Raw genomic sequence first — 27,547 nt, forward strand, 5'->3', positions numbered from 1 at the left:
TACAGCCCTGGCAACAATGCATCGCTTCAGCCAGAGCCCTGCTAGACACATTAGCCAGAGTGAGTCTGGGAGGCAGAGTCCAGGATCAAAGGTTCTACGGTATCCCACAAGTTTAAAAAGCTCAGGACTTCAGTTCCCATCAGCCCCTCTGCCAAATGTGTTGCAGCCTTCAAAGCACTTTGTGGTGCATTACCTACTCCCAGTAATCGTAACAGAGGAGTGTTTTGTATATTGTGCGATATATTAAACAGTGTATTCCCTCCCATTTCTGATTCATGTTTTCACTTCTCGTAAGGGAATCCAAGATCAGTACTTTGTACCAGGATTGGCACAATCTCTTAGGCAATATGCTTATAGTCTGATTTCTTTGTGCTGCTATTTTTTGCTTTCCTATGGGGGAGGGGGGGGTGTTGGGGTCAAAGGGCAAGTGAGGGGAGTGGCACCGTTTATTAACCACAGAAGCAGGCTCCCCAAATAACAGGTTGAATTACGTCTTTCGAGGGAGCTGTAATTTTCCATGCCCGCCCGAAATTGCCTTCATCGCTTTCTTCCCCCCCTAAAGACTCCTGGTTACTCTGACTGATGCGTTTTCTGACCTCCGTGCGAAGGCAGTGAGGACGTCCTCCGAGCCTCTCGGCGGCCCGCTGGGTTTTCACCGTCCTCCCTCTCTCCGCTCCGTCGGGCCGCCAAAGTCATCCGTCTGGAGGACGTCCCAGCCTTCGTCTAACAATCCTCGCCGATTCCCGGGGGTCACTGCGCTCCGATGTTTCAGTACGCCACCAGCGTTATGCTGTCACTGCAGAAACGTTCAGAGACAAATACAGTATGAAACCGCATGAAGATTCATTTTCAAACGTTTGTGGAAATCTGGATAAGGACTGTGAGTGCAAGGGCTGCATATATGTAAGTTTTTTTAATTTTTTTAAAAAGCAATAATTCAGCGAGATGAACTGATATCTGCTTGAAAATACTCCAGTGTCCTTACACATACCTCAGAAGCAGGAATAAAACCAGACAGACATCTCGAGCGTAAAAGTCCATCCACACACTACAGATCTCAGCTTGCGGTGTCTCCAAACTCTTCCTTGTACAATAATCACACACCTGCTCTTCTTAACCCCACAGAGAAGGGGTCGTAAACTCCAGTCCTGAAGGACAGAAGTCTCTGCTGGTTTTTGTGATTTCCTCTCGATCAGCAGCCAGTTTAGGCCTCCGAAACAAGGCAGACTCTTTAGCCAATCAGTGACTTAAACGAGCACATCAAAAACCAGCAGACACAGTGGGCCCCAGGAGCCCAGGAGGGGGTCCCTGGATCAGAAAAGGCTGAAAACCCTGCTTTTGACCACAAACTTCAAATGCAAAAAAAAAACTAAATACTAAATATGTTTGGGCCAATCAAAAACATACCTAAAATAAGAAATAATATCAAAAACCCCGGAAAGTGAACTCTCCCTGATTTGCTATTACAAAATGATTAATGACTGTGGATGTAATCTATAAAGTATAATTTCTCTATAAATTCTCCATAAAGACTCTGATGGGCCATCAGCCTTAGACATCGCTTGTTTAAAACTTTCATTTCGTATGCATGCCCTAAGTACACTGATGTAAAATGAAAACAATACAAGGATTTAATTTACTGACTTAGTGCTGCTCATCAATGCTCAGTTCTGCAGTAAAGTGGGGTCACCAGCACAAATTGGCTTCAACAGATGGCAAAACCATTAAGGAACAAAAATTCCTCCAAACTAAGTCGGTAGGCTAAATGTGATCAACATAAGCACATGTCCAGACTTTGAGCGGAGATGGAAAAGAGAGATTAGAGATTTTATAGACATGCCTTCATAACTTTAAAAAAAACAATGATTGTAAAATGTATCACCAATAAAACTTGTGAAGCATGAAAGTGAACCTGAGGAGTACAGGACTGTAGTTTTAGGAACCGATATAGGATATAGTGCAGCGTGCGGACGCAGGAATATCTTCGCTAATTGATGCCATGTGCCGTATCGGTACTGAGGATCACCAACACATTTTTCCAGTTTCCCACTAAAACACAACTCTGCAGCCTTCTGCAGTCGCATCCCACACAGATACACAGGGTTCATATGTCACATGCGGCATTTAGGGTGGTGTAATTCATTTTACCATCAGCCCAGATGTTATCTAGATGCAAAAAAAAAAGAAGATGGCACATTGAAGCATAAATGCAAATACATTGGGGGGTGCCCAGTTTGTGTGTGTTCACGCTCATTGCCACAGCCTTCTCTACCAGTTTAAGAGAGAGCAGACAAACACATGCTCGTGCTCTGAAACATGTGACTCCAGGATTCCGCATCTTTTCACCCCTCCATTCACCAGTTAAGTCGGCCCAGACAAACTGCAGGTGCCATATAGCGCTGATGTGCAATCAGATAAGGACAGTCCAACACAAAAAATAAGTAAATCTCAACAAGTATTTTAGTCTTATATTTAGACTTTAAATCATATTTCTGTTTTTTGCTAAATGACACAAAAATATTGCCAATGAGGTGAGACAGTTTGACTAATTTCAGGATTTGTCAGTGGGGTAAGAAAATTTCACTTGTTAAGCAAACAGTAGCTTATGACAGGCTGATATGAAGGATTTTAAGTCTCATTACTAAAGACTAAATCACTTGTAAAGACAGACTTAGTTTGCAGTGCATTAAAAACCCTCCTTCCCAGGGCAAAACTAAAGCTAATTATGCATTATTATCCATCCCATGGGCCCGCTGGGTACTGTCTCAGATATGTGGTCAGAATTTGGTGGAAGACTGACTGTGCAGCATGTGCTGAAACAGTGTCTTAACATGATAAGTACCCAGAATCCTCTATTATTCTACATAAATGTCTGTGGCTTAGCTGTGCGGATAATTAGGGTTGAGGACCCATGGGTGTGGCTCTGTATAGGAGGCACCCTGAGTCATCCCGACTAAAAACCTGAGCAATTTCTACCGCACAAACTTGCATTAGACAAGGGAGGATGCTCCTTGTTCTTTCTGAAGAACATTAGACGCAGTCACCATTACAAGCATTCGGTGTGGTGCATGTTATAACACTTGTCCATTGAAGGGTCATGCTCATTCAGATTTTTAAAAAGGGCTGGGATAACTGTTAAAATTAGTCACTGCAGGCAAAAAGCTGCCAGTTACGCTTGGCATGTTACATGGGATCATGCCATTTAGGCAAAGCTACATAATCCTGTAATTGCAGTCTTACGGTACTGGGAATATACAGTACCTCTTCTCCTTGGCAACCACTCAAATGACTGTTAAAGTTCAAACCTTCAAACGTGGATTTATGAGAATACCATCATCACCACTTCTAGAGAAATCATTTGGAACTGGGGTGAGGCGTGTACCAAAGTCCACAGGGTGGCCCTTCTCAACTCACGTGTGAATCCCCCTGTAACCCTGGTTGGGCTTTTGCTCCTCCACACACTTTTTTGCTACCCTCTCTGCCTTCTCCAAGAGAGTAAAGGACAAATCACAGTGCATACTTAAAACATGTTTTCTATTTATATTACAGTTCAACAAAATAATCCATGAGAGAAGCAAGCCGTTTTGGGCCAATACCGTAAAGGCACTGGTGATTCGATGACATCTGGAGACCTCTTGTGATTCACACTGGCAACTGCATGCATTTGCGTGGTGTGTGGGAACTCTCTCCAGCTGAGCTTGAGGGACCACGGGCACAAGGACTTAAACATGTATATTTTCATTCCTCTGTCCTCCAGCTATGATGTGGCGCAAAGCTCTGGCACAGGCCTAGTTTGTGGTGTATTGTTTGATGGGCACCTTACGATAAAAAGTAGGTAATGCCCATTTTCTATTTCTAGGCAAGCACTTGAGATTTATCTAAAAGGGGCTATTGAAACTGGCCATGGCTACATGTCACAGCCAGAAGATACTATAGATGTTTCATGTAAAATGAGCATACATTTACTACTCATTACATACATTTACTGCTCGTTACAAACATTTACCAGTCATTACATACATTTAGTTTCAGTTTTTTTAACCAGTTCTAATATGTTCAGTTCAAACAGGATGCTCACCCCAGATTCAAAGCTGCTTTGGCTTGCGTTAAAAATGTAGTGTGGGATAAAACACCTATTTCAGATATTGGCCTGAGGTCAAAAGAGAGGCACCATCATTGAGATATAGAAAGACAGCCTAAAATAGTATATTCCTTTACACACATTGATTTTTATTGTTCATAATGGATAAGTTCATTTTGAAAAAAAGATGAATACCACTATGCTGAGGTCGCATGGAGTCCACCCCACAGGATAAAAAGGAGCCAGATTGCGGCTGCTGGTGGCTCAGTGTAAAGGTACTGTACTTGGTAAATGGTAAATGGACTGCATTTATATAGCGCTTTTATCCAAAGCGCTTTACAATTGATGCCTCTCATTCACCCATTCGCACACACACTCACACACCAACGGTGAAAGGCTGCCATGCAAGGTACCAATCAGCTGGTTTGGAGCAGTTAGGGGTTAGGTGTCTTGCTCAGGGACACTTCGACACACCCGGGGCAGGGGATCGAACCGGCAACCCTCCGACTGCCAGACAAACGCTCTTACCAAACCCCCTTCCCCAGCATTTGGTCTAGACCGTGCCCTCCGGCCAATGGCCAGCAACCCAGCAGGGCGGCGCACAATTGCCCAGGGGTGGGCGGGGTTTCAGCCGGGCGGGATGACAGCATCTCATTACGCCGTTACCCCCAATGGTCAATGCCACCCACCCCCCTCGCCCCAACCCGGAGAGCTGCACCTGCTCCTCTGAAACAGGCTTGCGCAGACTTGAGCCACATGCTTATCTATGCTCACCCAAATCATCTACAGAGGCTGCAGCAATCGCTGCTGATGACTGGCCATTCTGAAACGGGGAAAAAGCAAATGAATGAATAGAAAAGAAAAGAGCCAGGTTGCCCATTTAGGACAAATGGAAAGCCTGGCATTCTGGGCCACCGGAAAGACCTCACCGGCCGCTCCAGCAGAAAGAATAAATTAAGACACCAGTGTAGCACTGTCAATCCTAAACACCAGTGTAGCACTGTCAATCCTAAACACCAGTGTAGCACTGTCAATCCTAAACACCAGTGTAGCACTGTCAATCCTAAACACCAGTGTAGCACTGTCAATCCTAAACACCAGTGTAGCACTGTCAATCCTAAACACCAGTGTAGCACTGTCAATCCTAAACACCAGTGTAGCTCTGTCAATCCTAAACACCACTGTAGCACTGTCAATCCTAAACACTAGTGTAGCACTGTCAATCTTAAACACTAGGGTAGCACTGTCAATCCTAAACACCAGTGTAGCACTGTCAATCCTAAACACCAGTGTAGCACTGTCAATCCTAAACACCAGTGTAGCACTGTCAATCCTAAACACCAGTGTAGCTCTGTCAATCCTAAACACCAGTGTAGCACTGTCAATCCTAAACACCAGTGTAGCACTGTCAATCCTAAACACCAGTGTAGCACTGTCAATCCTGAACACCAGTGTAGCTCTGTCAATCCTAAACACCAGTGTAGCACTGTCAATCCTAAACACCAGTGTAGCACTGTCAATCCTGAACACCACTGTAGCACTGTCAATCCTGAACACCAGTGTAGCACTGTCAATCCTAAACACCAGTGTAGCACTGTCAATCCTAAACACCACTGTAGCACTGTCAATCCTAAACACCATTGTAGCACTGTCAATCCTAAACACCAGTGTAGCACTGTCAATCCTAAACACCAGTGTAGCTCTGTCAATCCTAAACACCACTGTAGCACTGTCAATCCTGAACACCAGTGTAGCACTGTCAATCCTAAACACCACTGTAGCGCTGTTAATCACAGGTTGCTCTGGGTGCCCGAGCATCATCCCCATCTGCCCCAAGTGCCCCATTGCTGTCATTCATTTCCATACATTCATTCTGAGGAACCAATATGATTTTTTCAAACACATTATGAATTAATAATGACAGTATTGCGTTGATTTGCTTTAAATGCACCATTGCATCAATTATGATTGAGAAAAATTGAGGTGCAAAAAAGATGTGTAGGTCAAGCTATGATAGCCATTATATGTAAGTGGGCGAGTAATAACGGCAATAATTTATTGCTGAACATGTCCACTTAACACTTGGAATACAGGTAAAAAAGCTTTCTTTACGGGCAACAAGGTCTACAAGGCGATTGTAATGCAATGCAAACATCCGAGGTATCCTTTAACCTCCACAAGGTGGTAGCAAAACCCCATGAAAGATGCAATGCGACGTCGAGACTCGAGTAGGCTAGGAGTTATCGGGAATCTTTATGCAACGTCAGATTTCTCTTTATTGACATTTAGGGGCACGGATTAGTTATTAATGATGATAATTATTTTTTGCGAAACAAAGTCAAAATCTTTAGATAGGCATACAATTTCTTGCATTTTGGCACAAAATTTCGAAAGGTTACTGCCATGTTCAACACGAACTTCAGTAAACATTTATGGGTACGTACCTTCAATAAACAAAAATATACTTCACTAAATATTTGGTTTAAAAAATGTTTTTAAACGAAAGAAAAATAAGTTAATCCACTAAAACACCAGGGGGCACTGTTGTACCATGTAATTCATTGGAAGATATTGGTATTCCCTGAGCTTGGTTGTCAAAATAAAATACACACACATTTCTAAATATATTTGTACATAAATACATAGTATTTGTTGTATGTAACTCCTACCGAGTCTATCCATATACTCATTTCTACTGACAATGCTACATCGCTTTGCAGTAGCCTAATGCCTTCGATTGACTTTGCCAAAAGAAAGCTATAAGGAACCGTTTGATTTCGTATTGCTTTTTTGTCTTCATTGAAATAGCTCAGCATCATGAATTAATGTAGCGGCAAAGGCCTTCCCGACTGCTTGACTCTCAGTGGATCATTCACTGAAGTTAATTGTGTTTTACAAAACCATAATGGAAGGTTATTTCGGGCTAAAAAGCCAATGGAGAGAACATGTCGAGTTTTTTTGTCTCTTTTATGACGACACAATAAAGCATTTTTAAACAACATCAATTATTCCAGATCCATAGCATAAAGGCCTACTACTTGCAGAAGGAACTTTTTAAACGTTGTGTAAGCCAACAGGTTGTATCTATGTTGCTGGCGACTGTATAGTGTGCATGCATGGATGCATGTCGACTTTGCCAGAAGCGAAGCGGTTAATTGAACAAAACCAGTGCATTGACAATTTTATGTGAGCCGCTCATTGTACAAGCTAATGTTGGGGGGTTGTTGGAAGCTCAGGTATTGCCACGCCTAGCTACCGTGGGGTCAGAACAAGAGAACCCCCCGGAGGCGGCCTTGGGCATTATCCCCTTATCGAATCAATCTTTCACCCACTGGCCCCCAGCAACAAAATACGGCCCAAGTACTCTTTCATTCAAATGCACGCACGCCGACTTGTAGGCGGCTATCCAGCTAGGAACCATAGAACCGAACGACATCGGAGGACTATGTTAAGTGCCTCAAACTTCTTCAGGACTTAATCGTTGCTCATTTTGGTTTACTATTTGAAGAAACCAGCATCTGCCAACCCAGTGCTTTAGAGGATTTTTAAGTGCAGTAATATAAGCAATAAATAAACAAACAAATAAATAAATAAATACAGAGATGTCTGTAAAAAATCAATTGAAGCAAAATATAGGCTAAATATCAATAGAACACTTTTGTTTGCAGGTGTGACTTGTTTGCTTAACTACATTTCAAAGAGATTTAAAAACTTAGATCAATAATAATAATAATAATAACAACAATAAAATCCATCAAAGTGAACCTAAATTCAGCGCCTGACGTCTGGCACCAGGAAGGTTTATGTGGACGCTTTGCAGAGGGGAGGAGAGAATATCTGGGCGACTCTTCTGTTTAGCCTTCGGGGCAAGTAAGGGAGAAAAAAACTTGCCAGAACCAATAGGAGCACAGCATCCACCCCAACGCTCTATAATTAAGAGTTCAACTTGGATGAGTGGTGCCACAGTGAAGCAGTATCGCCGAGAGAATTAGACGGGGACAGTCTCTAAGGATTTATGCTCCACATAGGCAAATTCTATTTGTATTTGCCGCGTTATTCTTCCTGAAGTTAGATTTTCAGCAACTTCGGCACCGAGAGCTTGTTATATCATATTTGTTGGACGTTCCTGCTTCCAGCGGGCGGCGACGCACGATGAGCGGACAGACTTTTGAGAAGAAGATAACGAACATTTTATCCGAACTCCCTGGCTCTATGAACTGCCATTCCGCAGCCAAAGACTCCCCGACTCTGCCAGAGTCTTCTGCGACGGATATGGGTTACTACAGTGGACAAACGGTACACGGTCAACACGACTACTACCACGGCCAGTCGTACTCGCAGCCCATAAACCCGTACCCGTATCACCAGTTTAATCTAAATGGGATGGGGGGTGCGGGGGCCTACCCCACCAAATCAGAATACCCCTTCTCCCATTCATACAGACAATACGGACATTACAACAGGGAACTCCAGACGCCACCTCAGGACATAGGTAAGACACCGTAAGCCGCGCGCGCACTTAAAACCTTGTGGATTATTTGACAACTTTGGGTTTTCACATTTTGTTTTATGTGAATACCTCCTGGTTTAAATTATAATTCGCTTAATTCGGCTTTGGGACTGCGTGTTATATTTACGATGATCGGATACTGACACCGATTAAACTTTTCCCTCAATGCTGATTGAATAAACGTACGTGAAATGTAGCTTCTATCCTCACAAACCCTCACTAAATTTGCAATTGGATACCCTTTTAAGATACAATGATGAAATAAGATACGATGTTCTGAGATTTAGGGTAGTTCCGATGTGCTTCTTGGTCGGTAAGTAGTAGCCTATTTTTAATTCTTGTCCTCGCATACAGGAAATAACCATATGTGAACGCATCGCTGAAAATGTTTTCAGTTTTGGTTAAGCCGTCAAATAGCATCTTTTAACATATGCCACTGACAATTATATTTACTTTATATGTCCCCCCCAAATAATGTATCGTTATATCGAATGTTGCCAAGCATAAAGTTAAGAGTTGAACATTTTTGAGCGCGAGCTGAGTAAAACCAGGAGCGCGACAGACAACATCCGTCAGCAACTTAGGCAACAGCCTGCAGGAGCAGAGGAAACGGCACTGCTAATCAGTTTTCAGGTTTCAATGTGGGTTGAAACGTATTTAAAATCTGTTTTGGATTGCGGTTAAGAATTCTGTTCCTGCTCTCTCCTTTATTATTTTCTATTTTTCTTTTTTGCTCCACACCAATCAAACAACGGTTATTCAAGTAAAAATATTGCATATTTATAGGCCTAAGTGATTATTCTGCGCAGAATTTATAAAACAAGAATGTGAAACAGAATGGTTTATTCAAAATGTTGCATTGCATTCTGTCAATAACTACGAGATAGCGGACGATTAGTGTGCAGGTACAGTATACTTTCAAAATAACAAAATGACTTTGCACTGCCTTACAAATAATATATTAAAAGACAAACATGATGAAAAATTGATTATGATAATTTACCATAAGAAGGCATGCGTTGACTTGCGAACATGTTAATATTGTATTCGTGCACATTAAATCGTTAAAAATTAAAATTATACATCCGCATTGAAGAAAAATTATTTTACTTTATAATATTTTACATTATACTCGCACACATTGTACTCGCTTTTACTTCTGTAATGACAAATATACGTGTAATAAACAGTAATAATTATCATACTTAAATAAAAAATAAATTATATAAATATTTTACTTACTAAACTCAACTCGGTGAGTGCTGCGATTCTTTTAGCAAGACCTCCGTGGTCCCTCCCCTTGCCGAGGGTATGTACCCGAAAGTCCGCAGCATATCAGGTGTCAGGACTGTTAGCACAGGCGCCGATTTACCAGGACGTATTATTCTAACAAGGTCTTATATCTGACTTTGTTCACAAAAACCGCGCATAAAAATGCGCATATATGAGCGCCTAAATCACAAGATTTTTGCTTGACGTTTACCAAAAGTGTTTTTAAATGTTGTGTGTGTGTGTGTGTGTGTCTGTATACGTGGGTTTTTGAAATGGTGCTAGTCGGACATTCATTAAGAGCCAATGGATATAAAAGTGTGGTTGATTATTTTTTATTTGCTAAATTATCAAGTAAACATGTAGCCTAAAAATATGTGCGCAATTTCATGTATTTACTATGTATTTATTCTATTTAATTTCAGTTAAAGAAGAACCAGAGCCTGAAGTGCGCATGGTAAATGGGAAGCCGAAGAAAATCCGCAAGCCGCGCACTATTTATTCCAGCTACCAGTTAGCTGCTCTGCAGCGGCGGTTTCAGAAGGCTCAATACTTGGCTCTCCCTGAGCGAGCCGAGCTGGCGGCTCAACTTGGCTTGACGCAGACGCAGGTAAGTGCAGAACAAGTCGATTCTGATAACCTAAGTGTTACAATGTTCGTAACCAATCATTAAGAAAAATAGAAAATAAGCTAGCTGCACTAGATATTGTAGCCACTGAATAATTTACAGTGGTGGAGTGTGTTGACTTATCCAATAAACAGGCCTATATACAAAACAGTAGCATGGATACACACAATCACGCAGGGGATATAACACGTGCAGTGGTAAAGCGGCTGCTTGTCACATGAAAATGCTGGTTTGTTTAACAATTATATCATGTTGCATCCAAGTTGTAATGAACGTTGAAAATTGTTCCAATTTTAAAATAGGCAGCGTAGGCTGCCACGTTTACTGCGGACAGAAAAATTGGTTAAATCTTTTCACCAGTTGGCCCCAGTTTGGCTCAGTCGCAGATGGCAAAGATAGGCCTATACAATGCACAGTGACATGGATTAATCATTTTAATTTGAACATTGTTACAGTATGCGTGCCCGCCACAATCTAATGGTAGGCTATGTATACTTAGACAAAGCTGCTGCGGACAGGTCGTATATACGGCACTCCCGAACTAAAACTTCTGAGACCCGGCAGAATATGAAATGTGTACACACAAAACCTTTCATTACATCACATAAAAGCCGCTGATTATGTACACTGGTGGATTTCATCGGGTTATTTATGAGGATATTAGTACTTGGTGTGTTTAGTAGTAAGGAAACTACAATTACGCTCCTGTGCGTATTCACCGCGTAGGCCAAATGAGGGCTCACGCGAAGCATAATTTTGAATGAGACTGTCCTTGCAGATTATATTAATTGTGTACCGTCCCTTTGCAAATCATCTGACCGAATCTAGAGTTTTAGCATTTTGCATCATGTAGGCTATCCCCAAATGCCTGGTCGCACAATAGAACATCGCCCTTCATTATTAATATCCATTTATGGTCAAATGAATAAATACATAAATACACTTTGATTTCGTGTAGATAAGATGATTCTGGATTCGTAAATAATGCGTTTCCCTTACTCTTCACAAACAGGTCAAGATTTGGTTTCAGAATCGGCGGTCCAAGTTCAAGAAGCTGTACAAGAACGGAGAAGTACCACTGGATCACAGCCCCAACGCCAGCGACTCCATGGCCTGCAATTCACCGCCATCCCCGGCCGTCTGGGACAATAATGCTCACAGCAACCCCGCCAGCAGGGGGCAGCTTCCCCAGCCACCACTGAGCTCTTCGCCATCCTATATGGAAGATTACAGCAGTCACTGGTACCAGCAAGGATCTCATTTACAGCACCCGGGCTCCGTACATCACACTCCGCCGCCGCAAAGCGTGGGGGCAGTGTATTAATTTGTAAAGACTTGTTTATATGTTTCAAAAGGGGAAAAAAAAAGACTTTTACATGCAACTGATTTTCATCATGATAGTATTCGACCCAAGCAATCGACTTCAGAAAGAAGAAAATAAAATAATGATGATAATAAAAATGAATAATAATCCCAATAAATAAGCTGACTCCGGGAATACACGTAAATGCAAGATACTGTTTTGCTTCGGACGGTCTGAACACGTGATTGAGGCACCAGGAGAACTGCGACACTACAGTACATGGTTCCTACTATGTCCTATGCTTATGTTACCTTAGGCCTACCAAAAAGTGATATATACTAGCATTTAAAAGTTCAAAATGTAAAAAAATATATATTTTTGTATATGTCGAAACTGTCATCGCTAGTGTGCAAAGTGTCAGTTACTGCAAATTTCGTAGATTTGGAATTTTGAATACATCGACAATTTAAGTTTGGCAATACTTGCATCGAGTAATATCCATGGGAGTTGCAGTAATTTATATATTTGTCATATGACATGTGTTTAGACATATATGAAATAGTTTATTTGACTTTGGAAAACATTGATTTAGGAAAATACACTATGTTTGCTTAAGGGTTATATCACTAGGCTTGTTACGTGCTCTGTTGTGTTTTTCTTAAATTATTAATGACGGTTGTTTTATCATGTTCGTTGTTTAATGTCTAATGGTAGGAATGAAAATGACTCTCTTTGCAATAACTCATTTGAAATGGTAGAACAAAAATATTTCAGATTTTGCAGGTTGCCTACTTGTATAACCCATGGTAAATATAGGTAGAGTGTAAACCATATGTGCTATATAAACTCAGGTCATTATTTATATATTTTGTAAAAAAAAACAAACAAAAAAAGTTTAAATCTGTAAATAGAGCTTTGTTTTGTATGAAAAATTAAACCACTAAATACACATCGCTTTTTAATTGCAAACTTCACTTTGGTGCTTGAACCTTTAAAATAACTCCTGAAATTATTTGTAACTATAGAATGTATTATTCTGTTAATGAGTGAATAAATTGTGTAGAAATTAACCCTTGAGTGTGCGTGTGTGAACGTGTCCACGTGCCCATGCTGGGTCAGCAGAAAATACACAATATTGAGGTTCTTCCGTCATCTTGAAGTCATAATTGTTTCCATCACGACTCTAAATAGTATAAAACATTGATAGGAGGCATCCTAAATTACCACAATTATTACCTTAGTTAGTTAAGTATGTGTTATGGCTATTATTGTATTCTAAATAGTATGATATACATAATGATGAAAAAACACATGTTAATTCACCATATTTTATTCTTCATTAGCCTCTTCAGAGAAGTTGAAACCCAGTATCTAATGTGGTACAACAGCTAAAATAAAATTGCATTTCATGCGATACCAGTCATTGAAATTCCTATGGCTGAAGTTATTTTGTGAAGAGTGGCATAGAGTAGTGGTCATATAACACTCAGGAAAAGTAATATTAAGTCAAACGCATGAGTTAAGATAAGTAAGTAGTTTTAATTATCGGATGAAGCGAGGTTTTTACTAAGCTAGGATAAGCACAAATTTTTGCTAACAGTGGGGGAACAGGAATATTTTCAGCCTACACAAAACGCTGCCTGAGAGGTAACGTGTGTGAGCTGCTGGCAGCGATGGGCAGGAAAGGGTTAAGTCTTTTGGCTCAGCCTGACTGCGCTGCCTCCCTCGCAGCCAGATGCGGCCCTGAGCAGCCCTGCTATGGTTTGAGGGCTGCGTGCAAACCGGCTGTAGGAGGCGACAGGCAAGCAGACATGCTGGAGTCACTGGGTTTTAATAGTATTCCGCTGCCAGATAACAAGGAAGAACACAACAGAGAGAGAGAGAGAGAGAGAGAGAGAGAGAGAGAGAATGAGAGAGGGAGAGAGCGACTAAGAAAAAGAAGGGGGGAGAAGAGTGAGAAGTCTCTACTGGAGATGTTCTCTTGCCTGAGGACTCACAATGCTGCAGGCGCACACATACCAAACAAGAGGCTCAACAAAAAGAAGAAAGGAGGAGGGGGGAAAAAAAAGGTTGAAAGCTGACAGGATTTCAGGAAGAACACGCTGTACTTTAACCCTCGGCGCGCCGGGACTTTTTTTCAGATTCTGAGGCCCTGCCCGAGGCCCTTGCAGCAGGTGAGCGGCTCGGCTACCTCGGCAAAAACAGAACGCTTCCATGGCGACGGCACAAACCTAGCCGCTGGTCTGGCCGTGGCTCTGCCTGAGACTGTGAAACCAGCGCTAGGAAACAAGGTGTGTACGTTGGCACCGACGCGGGCCCGAGACGGGGACTTTCTTTTTTTTTGATGGTGCGTTGCCATGGACATAGGAAATCCTGATGACATGTTAACTGCGAAGCACTTGACGGTGGTGAAGGGTGCAGCACACCCCAGCAGCCGGTCACCACTCTGAGGAGTTAGGCCTCAGTGGCTCCAGGAAACACACAGGTCTGCCCTGCGGTCCACACCTTCAGAACGCTTTCAGGTCGATATAAATATATCCTCACAGTTTTCCCTCAGTATCTCCACACAGCTCAGGAGGAAGACATTTCTCTCTGTTTATTCAGATTTTAACTGATTACAATTTCCCTGGCCCATCGGCTAGAATCGTGCATTTTTTCCCCCTCTTTTCAATAGTTGCTTTACAACGGGTACAATATTAGTATATATACAAGTATATTAGCTATCCAATTGTAATATATCTCCGGTCCAAAGTCAATTAATCAATAACATACACCTTTATGTAATAAATTCATTTCATATCAGGTTATACATATGAATTCTTTGTATTTGCAGTCATAGAGGAAATGGTGAGGTCACCAGAAATCTGATTGGTTAAACTAATGCAGCCCACACTCTGATAGTGTTTTTTTTTTTTTTTTTACGATAAATGAAATGCTGCATTTAAAAGGTGTTAAGTATAAAACCTGTTCAATATTCAAATGTAGCTGATCTTAATTTAACTGACCTTAGTGCACGCCTTGGGTCTGGGTTTCAAAGTAAAGTTCTCTGTGCATACATGACCAGCATCTGAAAATGGCATCTTCCCTGTGTGTCCCATTCAGAGAAAGAGGTCAAGTCTCTGTAAGGGGTCCCCAACCTGAAAGAGTACCTGAGGGTCCATGTATAACTGTCATAATATATTCCTATTTTAGAAATATTACTTTCCGTATTTCACAAATTAAATGTTTTTTGTAAAGGTTTTCAGGCAAACATAACACCTTGTCTGATGTGTACATTCTTGGTAACATTGAGAACATTCTAATTATTAAACATTTATACACTGAATAACTGCATGTCTTAGGTGCACGCTATAATTGTAACAAGACATAGATATTTCCACAGACTAATATGTTAAATCACCATTGCAATTCTGGGTAATGGTACCAAACATTAACCATTGTGTTGAAGTGGGGGGCGGGGTTTCTCAGCCATAGATTAGTGTAATTTTCACATATTTTTAAAAAATGGAAAATTTCCTGTTACTCACCAAATGCACGGTCCTCTAGGGGGCAGTGGTGAGGCATTTTTCTGTGTGGTAAGCAGGGTTCATTTGATCCGCAGTTTCCGACCATGACCTCCCACTTTTCCCCCTAGCAGCGTGGATCTTAACCACAGGATCAACCTGAAAACATCCACAACTTATACTTTATTGCAGTGGGCCCCTCTGTGCCTAAAGATGGACATATGGTGGAATTACTCCAACCACAATATTCTCCACAAACAAATATATGCAATTTGTTCAATGTCATTATCTTCCACCCACTTAAAGCAATAAAATAACACTGCTGCCATTATAAGGTCTATTCTATTATTAGTATTATCCATGGCTCTTGGCTGCAATGTAGCTTCACTGAATTAATCATTTGTTTACAACTCTGACTTTCTGTTTTGGGTATCGCGGAAATGCCCCCAGGAAACAGGATGCATGACGTTTTCCAGCATAAAGTATGCCGTATACTTTACTATAGCCCCTACTGATAAACGCACATGTTCTTAGCGTTCATGCACACACGCATGTGTTCCCGCACGCACACACAGGCATATTTCCTTGAGCTTTTTTTTTTCTTTTTAGCATTCAATTACATGCAGTAGGTGCAAAATAAGTAAGATGACATCATAGAACACATAAATATGAATGGAAGTTTACTCGAACTATTCCAATTTAATAGAAAACAGAAACGCATCACTTCACTTCCAAGTTTTACGAGCCCAGTTTAAGCCAGAGTAAATAGGCTACTTTGGTTTCATTTTCTTGTATACTGTTTGCTTCTAAAACACTAACTTGTTTCTTATCATCCAAGACTTTATTTTACATTTTCATCAACAAATTTTCATTTTAAGAGAACAAAGTACATTTGCACCATTAATATTTTGTTTGTGGACTTCTGAAACTAATTTCAAGTAACTTCATACTCATTTAGAGTATTTTGATATAAACTTTTGATATAAAATGTGCAAAATAAAATAATCAAGGCAATATGCCGCATTAGCTCGTGAAAATCCCTGCAGGTAAAATTTATGGTACAGCCATCAAACTGTCATCGGAGATTTTTCCGTTTTCCTTCTTCAAAAAATCTTAACAAGAAAGAAAGCTTGTTTTTGTCAGTTCTCAATATGCTGTCAAGGCAAATAATTGGCACCTCCTTACACAATGCATTCTCATTGGTTGATGAGAGAAGACAGATGAACTTGAGAACCATACTTACCATACCCACAGTTATCTGGAAGGTCAGAGGTAGGCCACAGGTATTTTGCCGATATCTAATGCGAAATGTGATTACCGTAACACATTTCCATTCGATTTTGCTAAATATATAAGATGTGTCTGGGTAATTCATAGGGACATACTATACTACAATTTACTTTAAATTGTACAAAATATTTTCAAAGAACGAGCCAGTGACAGAATAGAGTTTGGGATTAATCACATTTCTCAACAGAACTATGAAAACAAACTAGGCCAGTATTAGAAAACAAACTAGGCCAGTATTAGAATACTATACAAACGGTATGTGTATTTTTTTAAGAGTGTGACCAATTAATTGTTTTTAAAAATGAAAACGACTAAGTGCCATGTGAAATTCTGAAAAACTGTAAAATGTTTTATCCTTCATCGGAGTTGAATTAACGCTGAAAACCTTGCCTCGTACGGTCTGCCATTTAAGCGCGAGCCGTACATGGCGTGGCGGGGAGCTCGTCACTGGTGAAATATGCAGCATGGCAGCGGTCTTTAAAAGCTGCGCGCATTAATAATGGAAAACGCTTCGGGCGGCAAGCGCGTAAAACCCACCTCGTTTCCTGTGCCGTCTTCTCGCAAGAGCACACAGACCCGCATTCATTAGCCCTTTTTTTTTATCTCTCCAACATATTTCACACATCACTTTGTTTGTCTTTGAAGAGAGAATCGTCCTCTCGGGGACTGCACTAAAAGAACAAGTGCGGCAATTTATTGGTATTGCTTCTCCTGGCTGCAGTTTAGATACATGCTTACTGAAAATTTTGATTAATAGTGAACTAGACGGCAGAATAGGCACTATTCATGCGGTTACAATGATGGGCGGAACAGTGTAATGCGAACAGGACATTGCTCTGTCCTTGCACCTTTGGGGATCGTCCTTTAAACGCTCACATAAATATCATACGGAATCACATAAAGCGAATCCATAGGCCCCCACATGCATGATTCCAAGCATACTGTATGCTTTTCCAGACCAGCATACTCTTTCCATGGATATATCTGTTCTACACACCAAATATCCAATTGCATGGCTTGGTTCTAAGTCACATTTGCTAGTGATGTTTATCAAACACAGGAGGAAAGTCCAGGGGTCAGAAAGCCATGTGTTTCTTCCACCCATTAACTCAGCCAGCTGATTTCACTAATTAACCTCCTGGTTGTAGAATTGTGATAATGAGCAAATCCAGATGATTGGAACAAAATATAGGAGAGAACTTTTACTCTCTGAACCTAGATTTTCCACCTCTGCTATCAAGGTATAAAACATTGAATCAGCAAGTCTAGTTCATATGAGCCCATCGGGCTGACACCTTATGATTTATTCTTTTTTTTGTGTCGTGCAACATCAGGGAGTGTTCTCTCTTATTTCACACACACACCCACACACACGCTCTAACACTTCAACACGAGAGATGTTTACAGCAATGGAAATAGGAGATGGGAAAATATTTATATTTTGGAAAACAGAAGGAATAGATTTCATAGCAAAAGTGAAAATTGCGTTAGAAGATGAAAGGTGACCTATAACATGTATGTATGTTCATAATGCTTGTGCCAATTATTCTTGACACGGCATTCACAATTTGTAATGCCACTGTCAAGAAAACAGGTTTCCTTTTATTTTAGTCAGTCCTTGAAATTTAGTGTTAAATAAACATCTTTATAATCATAAACATTTTCTCATCAGATACAAAAACATCAAAGTGAATGAAGGAAAGGCATCTATATGCCATAACTCCTTATAAATGATTGATACATTTGAAGAGCAAAGGATAAAAAAAACAGACGTGGTTCACTTTTCCCACAAACTGCAGACTTTAAACAGAACTGAATATACAGTATATACAGTACATACTGTATGATTAGCTCTGACCAGTACACCTCACCATTTCCCATGTACCTTACCTCCATGTTTCAGTGTTGTGTTGCATCATTTCATGGTTGTCATGGCAATGTCTTGACACATTCTAAAACCATTGCAAGGTAGGAAGTAATTTTACACCACACTTAGCCAACACTGTAAACACTCAGTATGTATAGTACAGACAGAAGGAATGTATCTATAAGGATTATCAGACTTTGCTAGATATTACTCAAAGATTACAATTTCAAATACCATGGCAACATATTTTAAAGTAATTATTATCTGTCATCAGAATGATGACTACTATTTACAGATGATTCCAACTTTACAAAAGAAAGCAATTACCTGCCTTTCTCAAACAATTAGCAGTAATGTCAACAGGATTTTAAAAGCATAACAGTTTCAAAGTGAGAATTAACCCCAAACCATCCTCTACTCCCAAACAAAATAAGAAAATTAAACATTTAAACAAAATTAGATAACAAGAAATAATTACGTTAAATCAAATTTATACTAGGGAGAAAGACGTGAAATGTTTCTATCACATAGCAATCACAGGCATCAAGTGGACATTAAAAGCTAAAATATGCTATGAATTACCAAATTACAAAGTACAGAGGACCAGTAATGCCAGTTCAGGAAAAACGCCAAAGCCAGAGGGACTGCACTGTCCCAAGTCTGAAAAACAAAGAACTAACACGCTTTCTAAGTGCCGACTCGTTCAAATGTCTTCAAATATCTCAGCTTCAGGTAATGAGATTGTGATCAAAACCAGTTTGGTTCCAATTGTTCATTCTGATGTTAAGGTGCAGAATTCCGTTTTTTTTTCTCCCTGTGTTCTCTTGTTTATATTTTCAGAACCTTTCAACCTTACCTTCCGGACAGAACCCTTGAAGTGCCAGAGAAGAATGTGGAACGCCGTTGCCGCTCGACAGTGAGAGACGCGCCAAATAATTTGGACAGGCAGAGCTCGGGATGACGGGCCGACGAGTGATGACATCACCCCCAGACGGAAGAGCGACACTGGGAAGTATGTAGAAAAGAGAGGGAAAATAAAAAAGAACAGACGCTCTCAAATTGAGCCCGGCAGATTGGGTTACCGTTTCCACCCCGCCTCTAGTAAAACTCTTTTCAGTTATTCGAAGAAAACCAGTCTCTCCACTTACTGAAATATTTTTTTGTCAACAACGTTTTATTGAATATATTGGTAACACTGGGGTCATAATACAATGGCTTCCCAATATCTTCAATGACACTGTCCATGCCTTAATAGTTTTACCCTTAGCTCCCTGTAAACTAGCTGAGGATTGTTGATGAGTAGCAATACGTTTCATATTAGACACCCAGGTAGACATGAGTGGTAGGTTAGGAATAGACCATTGCTGAAGTAGGCCTATTGTCTTCTTTGCTGCAGTAAATGCAGCCAAAAGAAGTCGGCATTGAAAAACACAGAACTGCAGTGAGGAGCCATCATTCAAGAGAAAGAGGTTGGGCAACACTGTAACATGAACAATTAGGGTATTGGATAATTCAGTGGCAATACCAGACCAAAAACAAACGATTTTATGTCATTTCCAGAGCATATTTAAAACAGTACCAACAGTTCTAGATTTACATATATGACAATAAGGGTTTCAATGGAGTAGTATAGACCCTATGTATGAGTTAATAGTGGTTGAGTTGGTGTGCCAAATTCATGGAAGAAAAAAGAATATTGCCCCACTTTCCCCTTTCCCATACCAGTGCAACAACCCGAGACTGGGGCTCCCCTTCCCACACTGCCTGAACAGAAGGCTGTCAGGCCGTCTGTGAAACAAATCAGCTATACAGATTAGATATCAACCCTCGACCCACTGACAAATATCATACCAAAGGGTGACTGGGTAAGGGAGTACTAAACGGAATTTTACAGGCATGAAAACCAGAACAAATTAGTAAATAGAAATAATAGATATCAGCAGGAAGAAAGAAGGCCGTCTGTAACTCTTGGAGAGGACGCAGTCCAGTATTTCCAGAGGTCTCCCAGAGTGTGTATCCCCCTGGAGGACCACTGAGAATGCCTGGGCACCCAGGAAAAGAGCCAGATTATGCCAAGCAGGAGATGAGGTGGAATATGGAGGGACTGTAATAAAATTTTGCGCAACGCTGCAGGAGAGGGACTGACAATCGGGTTGAATCTAATAGGGGGGGGGGTCTAAATTTGTGTAGATGAAACCGGTATGTATACCAAAATATTACAGCCCAGCAACTTGTCTTGTATATGGCCCCATTATACTGGCACAACTATTCCAACCCAAAGGCAACCATTAATCTCCATCCATATAGGGGAATTCTGATGAGTTTCTTTTACATTGTCATTATGCATTTAATTGATAAATTAAGGAGGATTTATCTGTATTTAAATCGTTTTCATTATAATTGGCTAGTATAAGCAACGGCAAATTTATGTACAGTGAATTTATCATTGACTGACAATCTGTGGTCCAGTTGTCACTTCAACTTTCAGGTGAAATCCAATATACCTATCTACCCTACTTTACAAAGAGGTATGCGAGTATGACTCGCTCTTCATAGCTCTTCATAGGTGTGCTCACAGCACATGATCTTCTGCTAAAATGAAGTGCACTGTTTTAATAACACATATATTGATAAATCTGATTTTCCATAGATTTTTCACAAAATGTTGTGACTGCATTTGTAAGCAGGCCACTGAAAGACGACAGTAAGCATGCTCAGAATACATTTCACAAAGCAAACACATTCTGTTTAGAGGTAAATGTTCCCTTATACAGGTTATTTCAGGATTTCCCTGAGACCAAGGCCTGTATTCAGTCAACATTTGTCCTTAACTTGCAAGTAAATGCAACAATGAAACTTTTTCTTCACAATTTGGCTAGCTAGTGTTAGCGATTGCCACACCGTTTCTGTGATGAGTAAATATAATTTTTTCAACAGTTAGTCAAAGTTAAGGACAATTGTTGATTGAATACCGGCCATAGGCCATAGTATTATACTTCTCTGTGGAGCATACACACATCAGCTCTATACTCTGGCTGTACTGGGACCTGGGCTTCACACTATTGATTTCCGACCATCGCCGTAAAGCAATAAACCAAAGAGCTACGACAAGACACGCACGCGGCGCTCGGGCCATCTCCCCAGGTCCTCGTCCTCTTGGATCGACTAGCCTGGCTTCCATTAGCATCTGTGAGGTCATTCCTGGGAAGCCACGGCGTTGAAAGCGGAGGCTTTGCTGTTGGCCCACCTCTAAGTCCGCGCCTCTGGGTTTAAAATTTTTTTTTTTACGAGACCTGGCATCCAAAATGCACGCCAGGGTTCCATAACTGCTGCAGTTTCCAGGAGCGAATAAGTCTTAAGAGCTGGTAAGTGAAGAGACAGGAGTACTGGTGGGGTGGGGTTGGGGGTACGGCTAGTAGGGAGTTTATTTACCACAAGCAGTGCTGTCTGAGTAACCTTGTGTTTCTAAATGCAAACCTTTCATGCCCCAGATTTAATGGCCCAATAAAGACAGAGTCCCGCCAGCTCGGCCCTCCGCTAATGAATTTGTTTTCCGATGGGATCTCGAGAAGTCTCTGGAAACAGAACAACAGGCCGCCCAAGGACTTGTTTTCTCTTCCATGGACAATAATAAATCCAAAACCCTCGCCCCCCCCCCCCCCACACACACTTCCTCGAATGTTTTCCCGACTACAGAAACTCTGTTCTCCTCAATTCATACGCAAACATTAGCCAAGGAAGGTTGTGCGCACAGAAGAAATTGTATTTTGGAAAATTAAACTTTATGACTCAAAACACAAGACCTCTTATTGTGAGCTGTGAAACAGGAGAATAATGCAAAATTGCTGATAGATATGCAGGGTGAGGGTGGTGGTAGGACATGAGGGTTAGCCAGTTAGCAAACATTTTTTAGCTGTATTCCCCCCCTCCCTCCTCCCCCCCTCTCCCATATCCACATTGAGAGTGGGGCTCAGACTGTACCAGTTTGGCTCTTCCACCATGTGAGGTCTCTCAAGTGTACATGGGCCTGCTTGCTATTGTCTGGGGAGGCACGGCTATGAAAGATGAACATGCAGATTATGGGGTGGTCTACTGCGTGTGTGTGAGTATGTGTGGGGGGGTGGTCTGGCGAGCGGCGGGGGGGTGGGGGATGTCAGAGCAGGGGTGAAGCCGAGCTTGGCATAGCCATTTCACTTGCATGTGCTGACTCGAACTGCTGAACTTGAACATGATACTGTATACAAGCCCATCTGTGGCAAAAAGGGGACTTTGAAATCAAGTTTTAAAAAAATGCTTGGAGGCAGTGTGGGGGGGGAGGGGGGTCTTGAGGGGACCAGAGAGGGTTTATCTGGAGGTCGAGCAGTTGGCAGAGTGGAAAGTGTCACCGGGCAAAGAGACTGAGCAGCTGTCGGGCACTTGTTCAAAGCCAGAAGCCAGATATGACTTTCAGCCCTGTCCTAGGATCACTCATTGTAGTCATTTAGGTGCAAAACAAAGCACCAAAAAAAAAAAAAAAAAAAATCAAAATAAAACACCCGAGGCATTTGACAGCTGTGGGCTAAGCTTGACCCCTGGTTCACCCCAAAGGCTGTCCTGCCAGTGGAAGGCCGTCCCACCTTCAGAAGCTCCCCTGATTTGGCAATGACCATGTTAGGCAGCCAACATGGTCCACAACAGTCCATAACAGGGTCTGTGAAGGGACCTGTAATTGAGATTGTCTCTACGCTGTCTTCCTGCTGCTTCCTGATCCCTATCCGAGGATCACAGCGGGGGTAAATTGTGGCCTGTGTACTGCAGGGTCATGTGACCACCACCCCCCCAACTCCCACCCACCGTAGCAACCTCTATGATTTTGTGCTTGGTGACAGCGCTGCCCCCCTCCCCCGCAGCCATCAAATTAAACCGAAATCCTCAGCGTTCATGAGCACGAATGGGAAGCAGATCACAATTATTGGAGCAGTTATCGGATCACTCACGCTAATAACAATAATCAGGACCATTGTTGCTGCTTGGAAATTGTTGCCTCTTGGGACAGCTGGGATTCTGGGTGATATCAATACGTCGCACTTCCTCTTGTTTGCATCCTGCAATTAAGCTTCATCAAACACCTCAGATGCAAAGGCCTGTACCTAGATAGCAATGAACAGCAGATCTCCCTCTCTCTCACTCTCCCTTTCTCTCTACCTCTCCCGTTACTCTGTCCCCTTCTGTCTTTTTGACGCTCTCTCCAGTTTCCCAAAGCTGCCCCCCCCCCCCATAATTGCCCTGTTTGGAAGGCGCTGCATTGCCTGTCCAAATTGAGCTCCCATTATTCTAATCTTGAAGATGTGAAATTGCCTATAATTTGCAGAGATGCCTTTCCACTCCATTCAATAACACTTCTCTTCCTCTGCACCTCAAGTAAACAAGGCCTATAATCACTGCCAAGCCGGCATGCGAAGAGGGTATATAAAGGAGGGTGATGGTTGCTGAATTAATCAACCCTGTGTCCCTTTATCTGGGAATTTACGCGGCAGCAGCGGCGGCGGCGGCGGCGGTGGCTCTCCTCCGTCTTGCCCTCGCGCAGAGTCATGAGGCCCCAACTTCCTCCTTCCTTTGGCCGCTAAGTCCCCCCGCAGCGGTAAGTAGGCTACATGTGCGTCCGTGACAACATTCACGCTCCGGATATTCCGGAGGCGCTTTGACCTGATGATCTCCGCTCGTTGGCACGCATCTCGGAGTTTGGCTACGCAATGGCGATCGCTGGGTTTGCATTCGACGCAGGCTGGGGGTGGGGGGGGGGGGGGGGGATCACAGGCCTGTCTGCTAGGCCAGATGGATAATGACTGGCAGCGAGACAAGACCTCTATGGAGCATCAGAAATTAGATCATTAAAATCTCACATAAAATCGTACGGGGTGATAGTGTTTATCAAAGGGCTACAAAAAAGGTGAACATTAACACGACCATGAGAGCAGTCCGGGGTTGGCAAGGCAACTAAAGCCTGCTAACAGCACACCAGTCATAGTGGAATCTATGCAAAAAGATCATAGCATAAGTGTAGGTATCCATTCAAGTTTAAGGCTAGGGTTGATCTCTTGCACTGAAAGGCAAAGAAAACCTTCAAAATGTGTTCAGAGATTGGTACTGAAATGCAGAAAAGCTCTATGGGTGATTGTTCTATATGGTGGTTACAGACACTTACAGGGCTTGTAACTTAAAGATCTTAGATGAGGTACTACCAGCCATATAAATGGATAATAGCGCAAAGGCAGGCTGTGCAAGTTGTGTACGGGGTTATGGCATCTGTAAATCAAATGAATGCTGTATTTTTCATATAGTAAAAGGCCAGCCAGATCACCACACCCCCAAATTGCCTATTTCTGTTTTGAAAAGGATAAGAGTTTTTTTTTAAAACCAAAAAAAAAAACGGTAGAATTTCTGCTGGAGTGGGTTTTTAATGATCTTCCATAGGAGTAAGACCCACCACCCTTCAATGTACCTGAGCAGTCAAATCGCCCAGCGCTCATTTTCACTTGCTAAAATATTGCTGTCACTGGGTCGAAGAACTCTCGCCACGACGTAGCGCTGATGTCAAGACCAAAAACAATTACTTACGTTATCGAGGTATAGGACACTTTAAACTTGGACTTCAGATACCGAATTGCATTCTAAAGAGCGTGTATTAACGCTAGGGCAAAAAAAAAGATTACATGTTCCAAACGTTTGAGGTGGGTGCCCTTGCTGTGGGGGTGGGGTGTAAACTCCCTCAGGGGAGATAAACGGGGTGTGGCTTTAAAGGACCTGACAGAACTACAGGACAGGGGGGGGGATAGTCCTTAGAGGACTATCACAATGTCATTGGCTCCATGCGAGCCAATCAGTGACTGTATTCAGTCCCTCTGGACAGTAAACGTCATTTTGAGCCATAGTACAGGTATCTGTTATTACTAATTAATTAGGCTGGGATTAATCAACATATGTCCTTAACACTGACGAACATTCACAAGCAATACTCCTTCTCAGGCTCATTTTGGCGAGATCAGCTGTCACTAAAACTAGCTCACCAAACCAAGTTTGTGAAGAAAAAATGCCAACGCTTGTGTTTACTTGCAACTCATGGCTAAGGACAAATGTTGATTTAATACAGCCCACAATTTTTTCTGAAATGTATTATTACAGTCAGTGTTACTATTATGATGGCTGATCATAATACTGTCTTGGTCCGTGGGAACAGGCTGATAGGTTTGCTCAATAACGAAAGTTGCACTTAAAATTTCAAGCAGAATAAATATTAGGAAGTATTAGAATACTAAAAGACATTTAAAATGAATCATTAGCAATAATGTCCCGTAGTCTTTTGAGATAAACCTGCATCAAAATAGCTTTGAAATCATATTATTAATACGGACACTCTCTCCTCTTTATTCTGTGTGCGAAGAAAGACAAAATAATGTCAGAATCCAAGAATCACACGACAACGATTAACTAACTTTGTAAAATGTTGAGTGCACCACTCCACAATTCCATCAGTTCAGTAAGAGTTCGTCGGTTGGAAAATGTCAGATAACTAACTGAAGCCGTTAACAGTGAATGCCATAAAGGTAGAAAAAAGAATGCCAACGGCACAACACAAGCGGCTGATTATCTAATTCAGACAAATGACTACATGTCATTATATACATAGCATTAAAACGATATTCATCATATTACAATATGATAATACAATCAGATGACACATGCATACACAATTAATATGGGCTAAAATATGATACTTTTGTATAAGCAATACATTACGAGTATACACACTGAAATAAAAATTGTTCACTGCGGTAATAGGTATATTGTTTTTTTTACAATTTTGTATAATACATTTTGTACTGACGATATTTTACAGTACCCAGCAAATCACAACGTGAAATATAGACTATTCGAGTGGGTATCTGAAACGAATATTTATGTTTAATAAACAACTTGTCTGAAACATACCCACATCTTATTGAGCGCGCAGAAGGTGCAGGAAAATGGTTCCCAGATCCAAATGAGCTGCAATCAACAATTATCCCACACGGTGAAAGAACCACTATTAGAATATACGCCAGTATCAAGCGTCCGTGATTAAATGTTATGGAAATACTTTGCTTTCTCCTTTATGGTGAAACGTGTATTTAGACAATAGCCCAGTGATTTTCGATTTTCACCGCTTTTTTAAAGTGTTTTTTATTTTATTTTTAGGAATCACTTCAAAATGTTCGCATTTTACCTTCCCAACTGGTGTGTTTGAGGACGCCCCCCACCAAAAAAAAAAAGACGAAATGCAAAACGTAAAAGCAATATAAACCTCCGGGGCGAAAATCATCTCTATGCATTCCAACGCTTAAATCTCAATGACAAACCTCTCTTTCGGTCGTTTGTACTCATAAAAATCTCAGTATTTTAATTTGTAATCCACAACTATTGGCTACATTTAAAATAAAGAGCTACAAGCTTACTGTTGGCAGCTGCATATGCACCAACCATCTTAAATAATATACCGTTTTCACATCGTTTTCTCCCTCTTTTTTTCGCCTTGCTTCTGCGTTACACCTGCGAGTAATTTGGTGTAATAATGACCTTTCTATTAGTCGGCTCGACCCATACCAACAGAGGATGGTCCATGTGCTCTCTTCTTCCCGAAGCCAACAAGCCTGTCCCAGTGATTTTTTTCATATTAAGAAAGACATTCTGTGGGCTGTAAATTGCTTGTAATTATCCTGTTGGAATGAAAGCTTTATTTAACAAGCTATACGCCAAATTACCTTAATTTGCAGGGCCATTTTATAAAAGCATTTGGAATTCTTAAAATAGCGTCCGTTTTGCTTGTTCAGATGTTTAGGAGGTAAAATATTTGACCCGATACCCATTGGTTCAGCTTCGGATCCCTTTCCATCGCGCCCGAGGTTCGAAGAACGATTTCATCCCCGAACTCCTCGTCGCTGTTCTACGCATCGCGAAATTGTACAGATGTAAGTAAAGACAACTGCTAAATCATAACCAGGAGGTTGATAGTGGTGATAACATAAGCATTACATTTTTGTTTTGTGAATTCTGTAAAAAATTCAGATCTTTTAATTTCAC

General features: G+C 41.4%; 1 protein-coding gene and 1 long non-coding RNA gene across 5 annotated transcripts; one reads left to right on the forward strand and one right to left on the reverse strand.

The window, feature by feature from the left end:
* Positions 1-339: 339 nt before the first annotated feature.
* On the reverse strand, positions 340-27,164 carry LOC135243282 (uncharacterized). 4 transcript variants are annotated; one of them, XR_010326597.1, is made up of 5 exons: positions 26,420-26,654; positions 19,308-19,456; positions 18,475-18,536; positions 15,319-15,453; positions 14,600-14,940 (listed from the first exon to the last, which is right to left on the reverse strand). It is a non-coding gene; the product is annotated as an uncharacterized LOC135243282 (long non-coding RNA). The 4 variants fall into 4 exon arrangements; XR_010326596.1 differs by lacking the exon at positions 14,600-14,940 and adding an exon at positions 340-796 and having other exon boundaries at positions 18,475-19,456; XR_010326595.1 differs by having other exon boundaries at positions 18,475-19,456.
* Positions 8,031-12,861, forward strand: dlx3b (distal-less homeobox 3b). Its single transcript, XM_064314989.1, has 3 exons — positions 8,031-8,573; positions 10,286-10,470; positions 11,501-12,861. The coding sequence occupies exons 1-3, from the start codon at positions 8,234-8,236 to the stop codon at positions 11,810-11,812; spliced, it is 837 nt and encodes a 278-aa protein (XP_064171059.1). The 5' UTR covers positions 8,031-8,233; the 3' UTR covers positions 11,813-12,861.
* Positions 27,165-27,547: the final 383 nt, after the last annotated feature.

The sequence above is a fragment of the Anguilla rostrata genome, chromosome 17 (assembly GCF_018555375.3).
Source record: "Anguilla rostrata isolate EN2019 chromosome 17, ASM1855537v3, whole genome shotgun sequence".
In the NCBI taxonomy this organism is placed as follows: Eukaryota; Metazoa; Chordata; class Actinopteri; order Anguilliformes; family Anguillidae; genus Anguilla; species Anguilla rostrata.

Bases quoted from the DNA above. Each gene is read 5' to 3' on its own strand.
- dlx3b (XM_064314989.1), top strand. From the start codon at position 8,234: ATGAGCGGACAGACTTTTGAGAAGAAGATAACGAACATTTTATCCGAA. The intron at 8,574-10,285 runs GTAAGACACCGT...ATTTAATTTCAG, and splicing joins GACGCCACCTCAGGACATAG to TTAAAGAAGAACCAGAGCCT. The intron at 10,471-11,500 runs GTAAGTGCAGAA...CTTCACAAACAG, and splicing joins TTGGCTTGACGCAGACGCAG to GTCAAGATTTGGTTTCAGAA.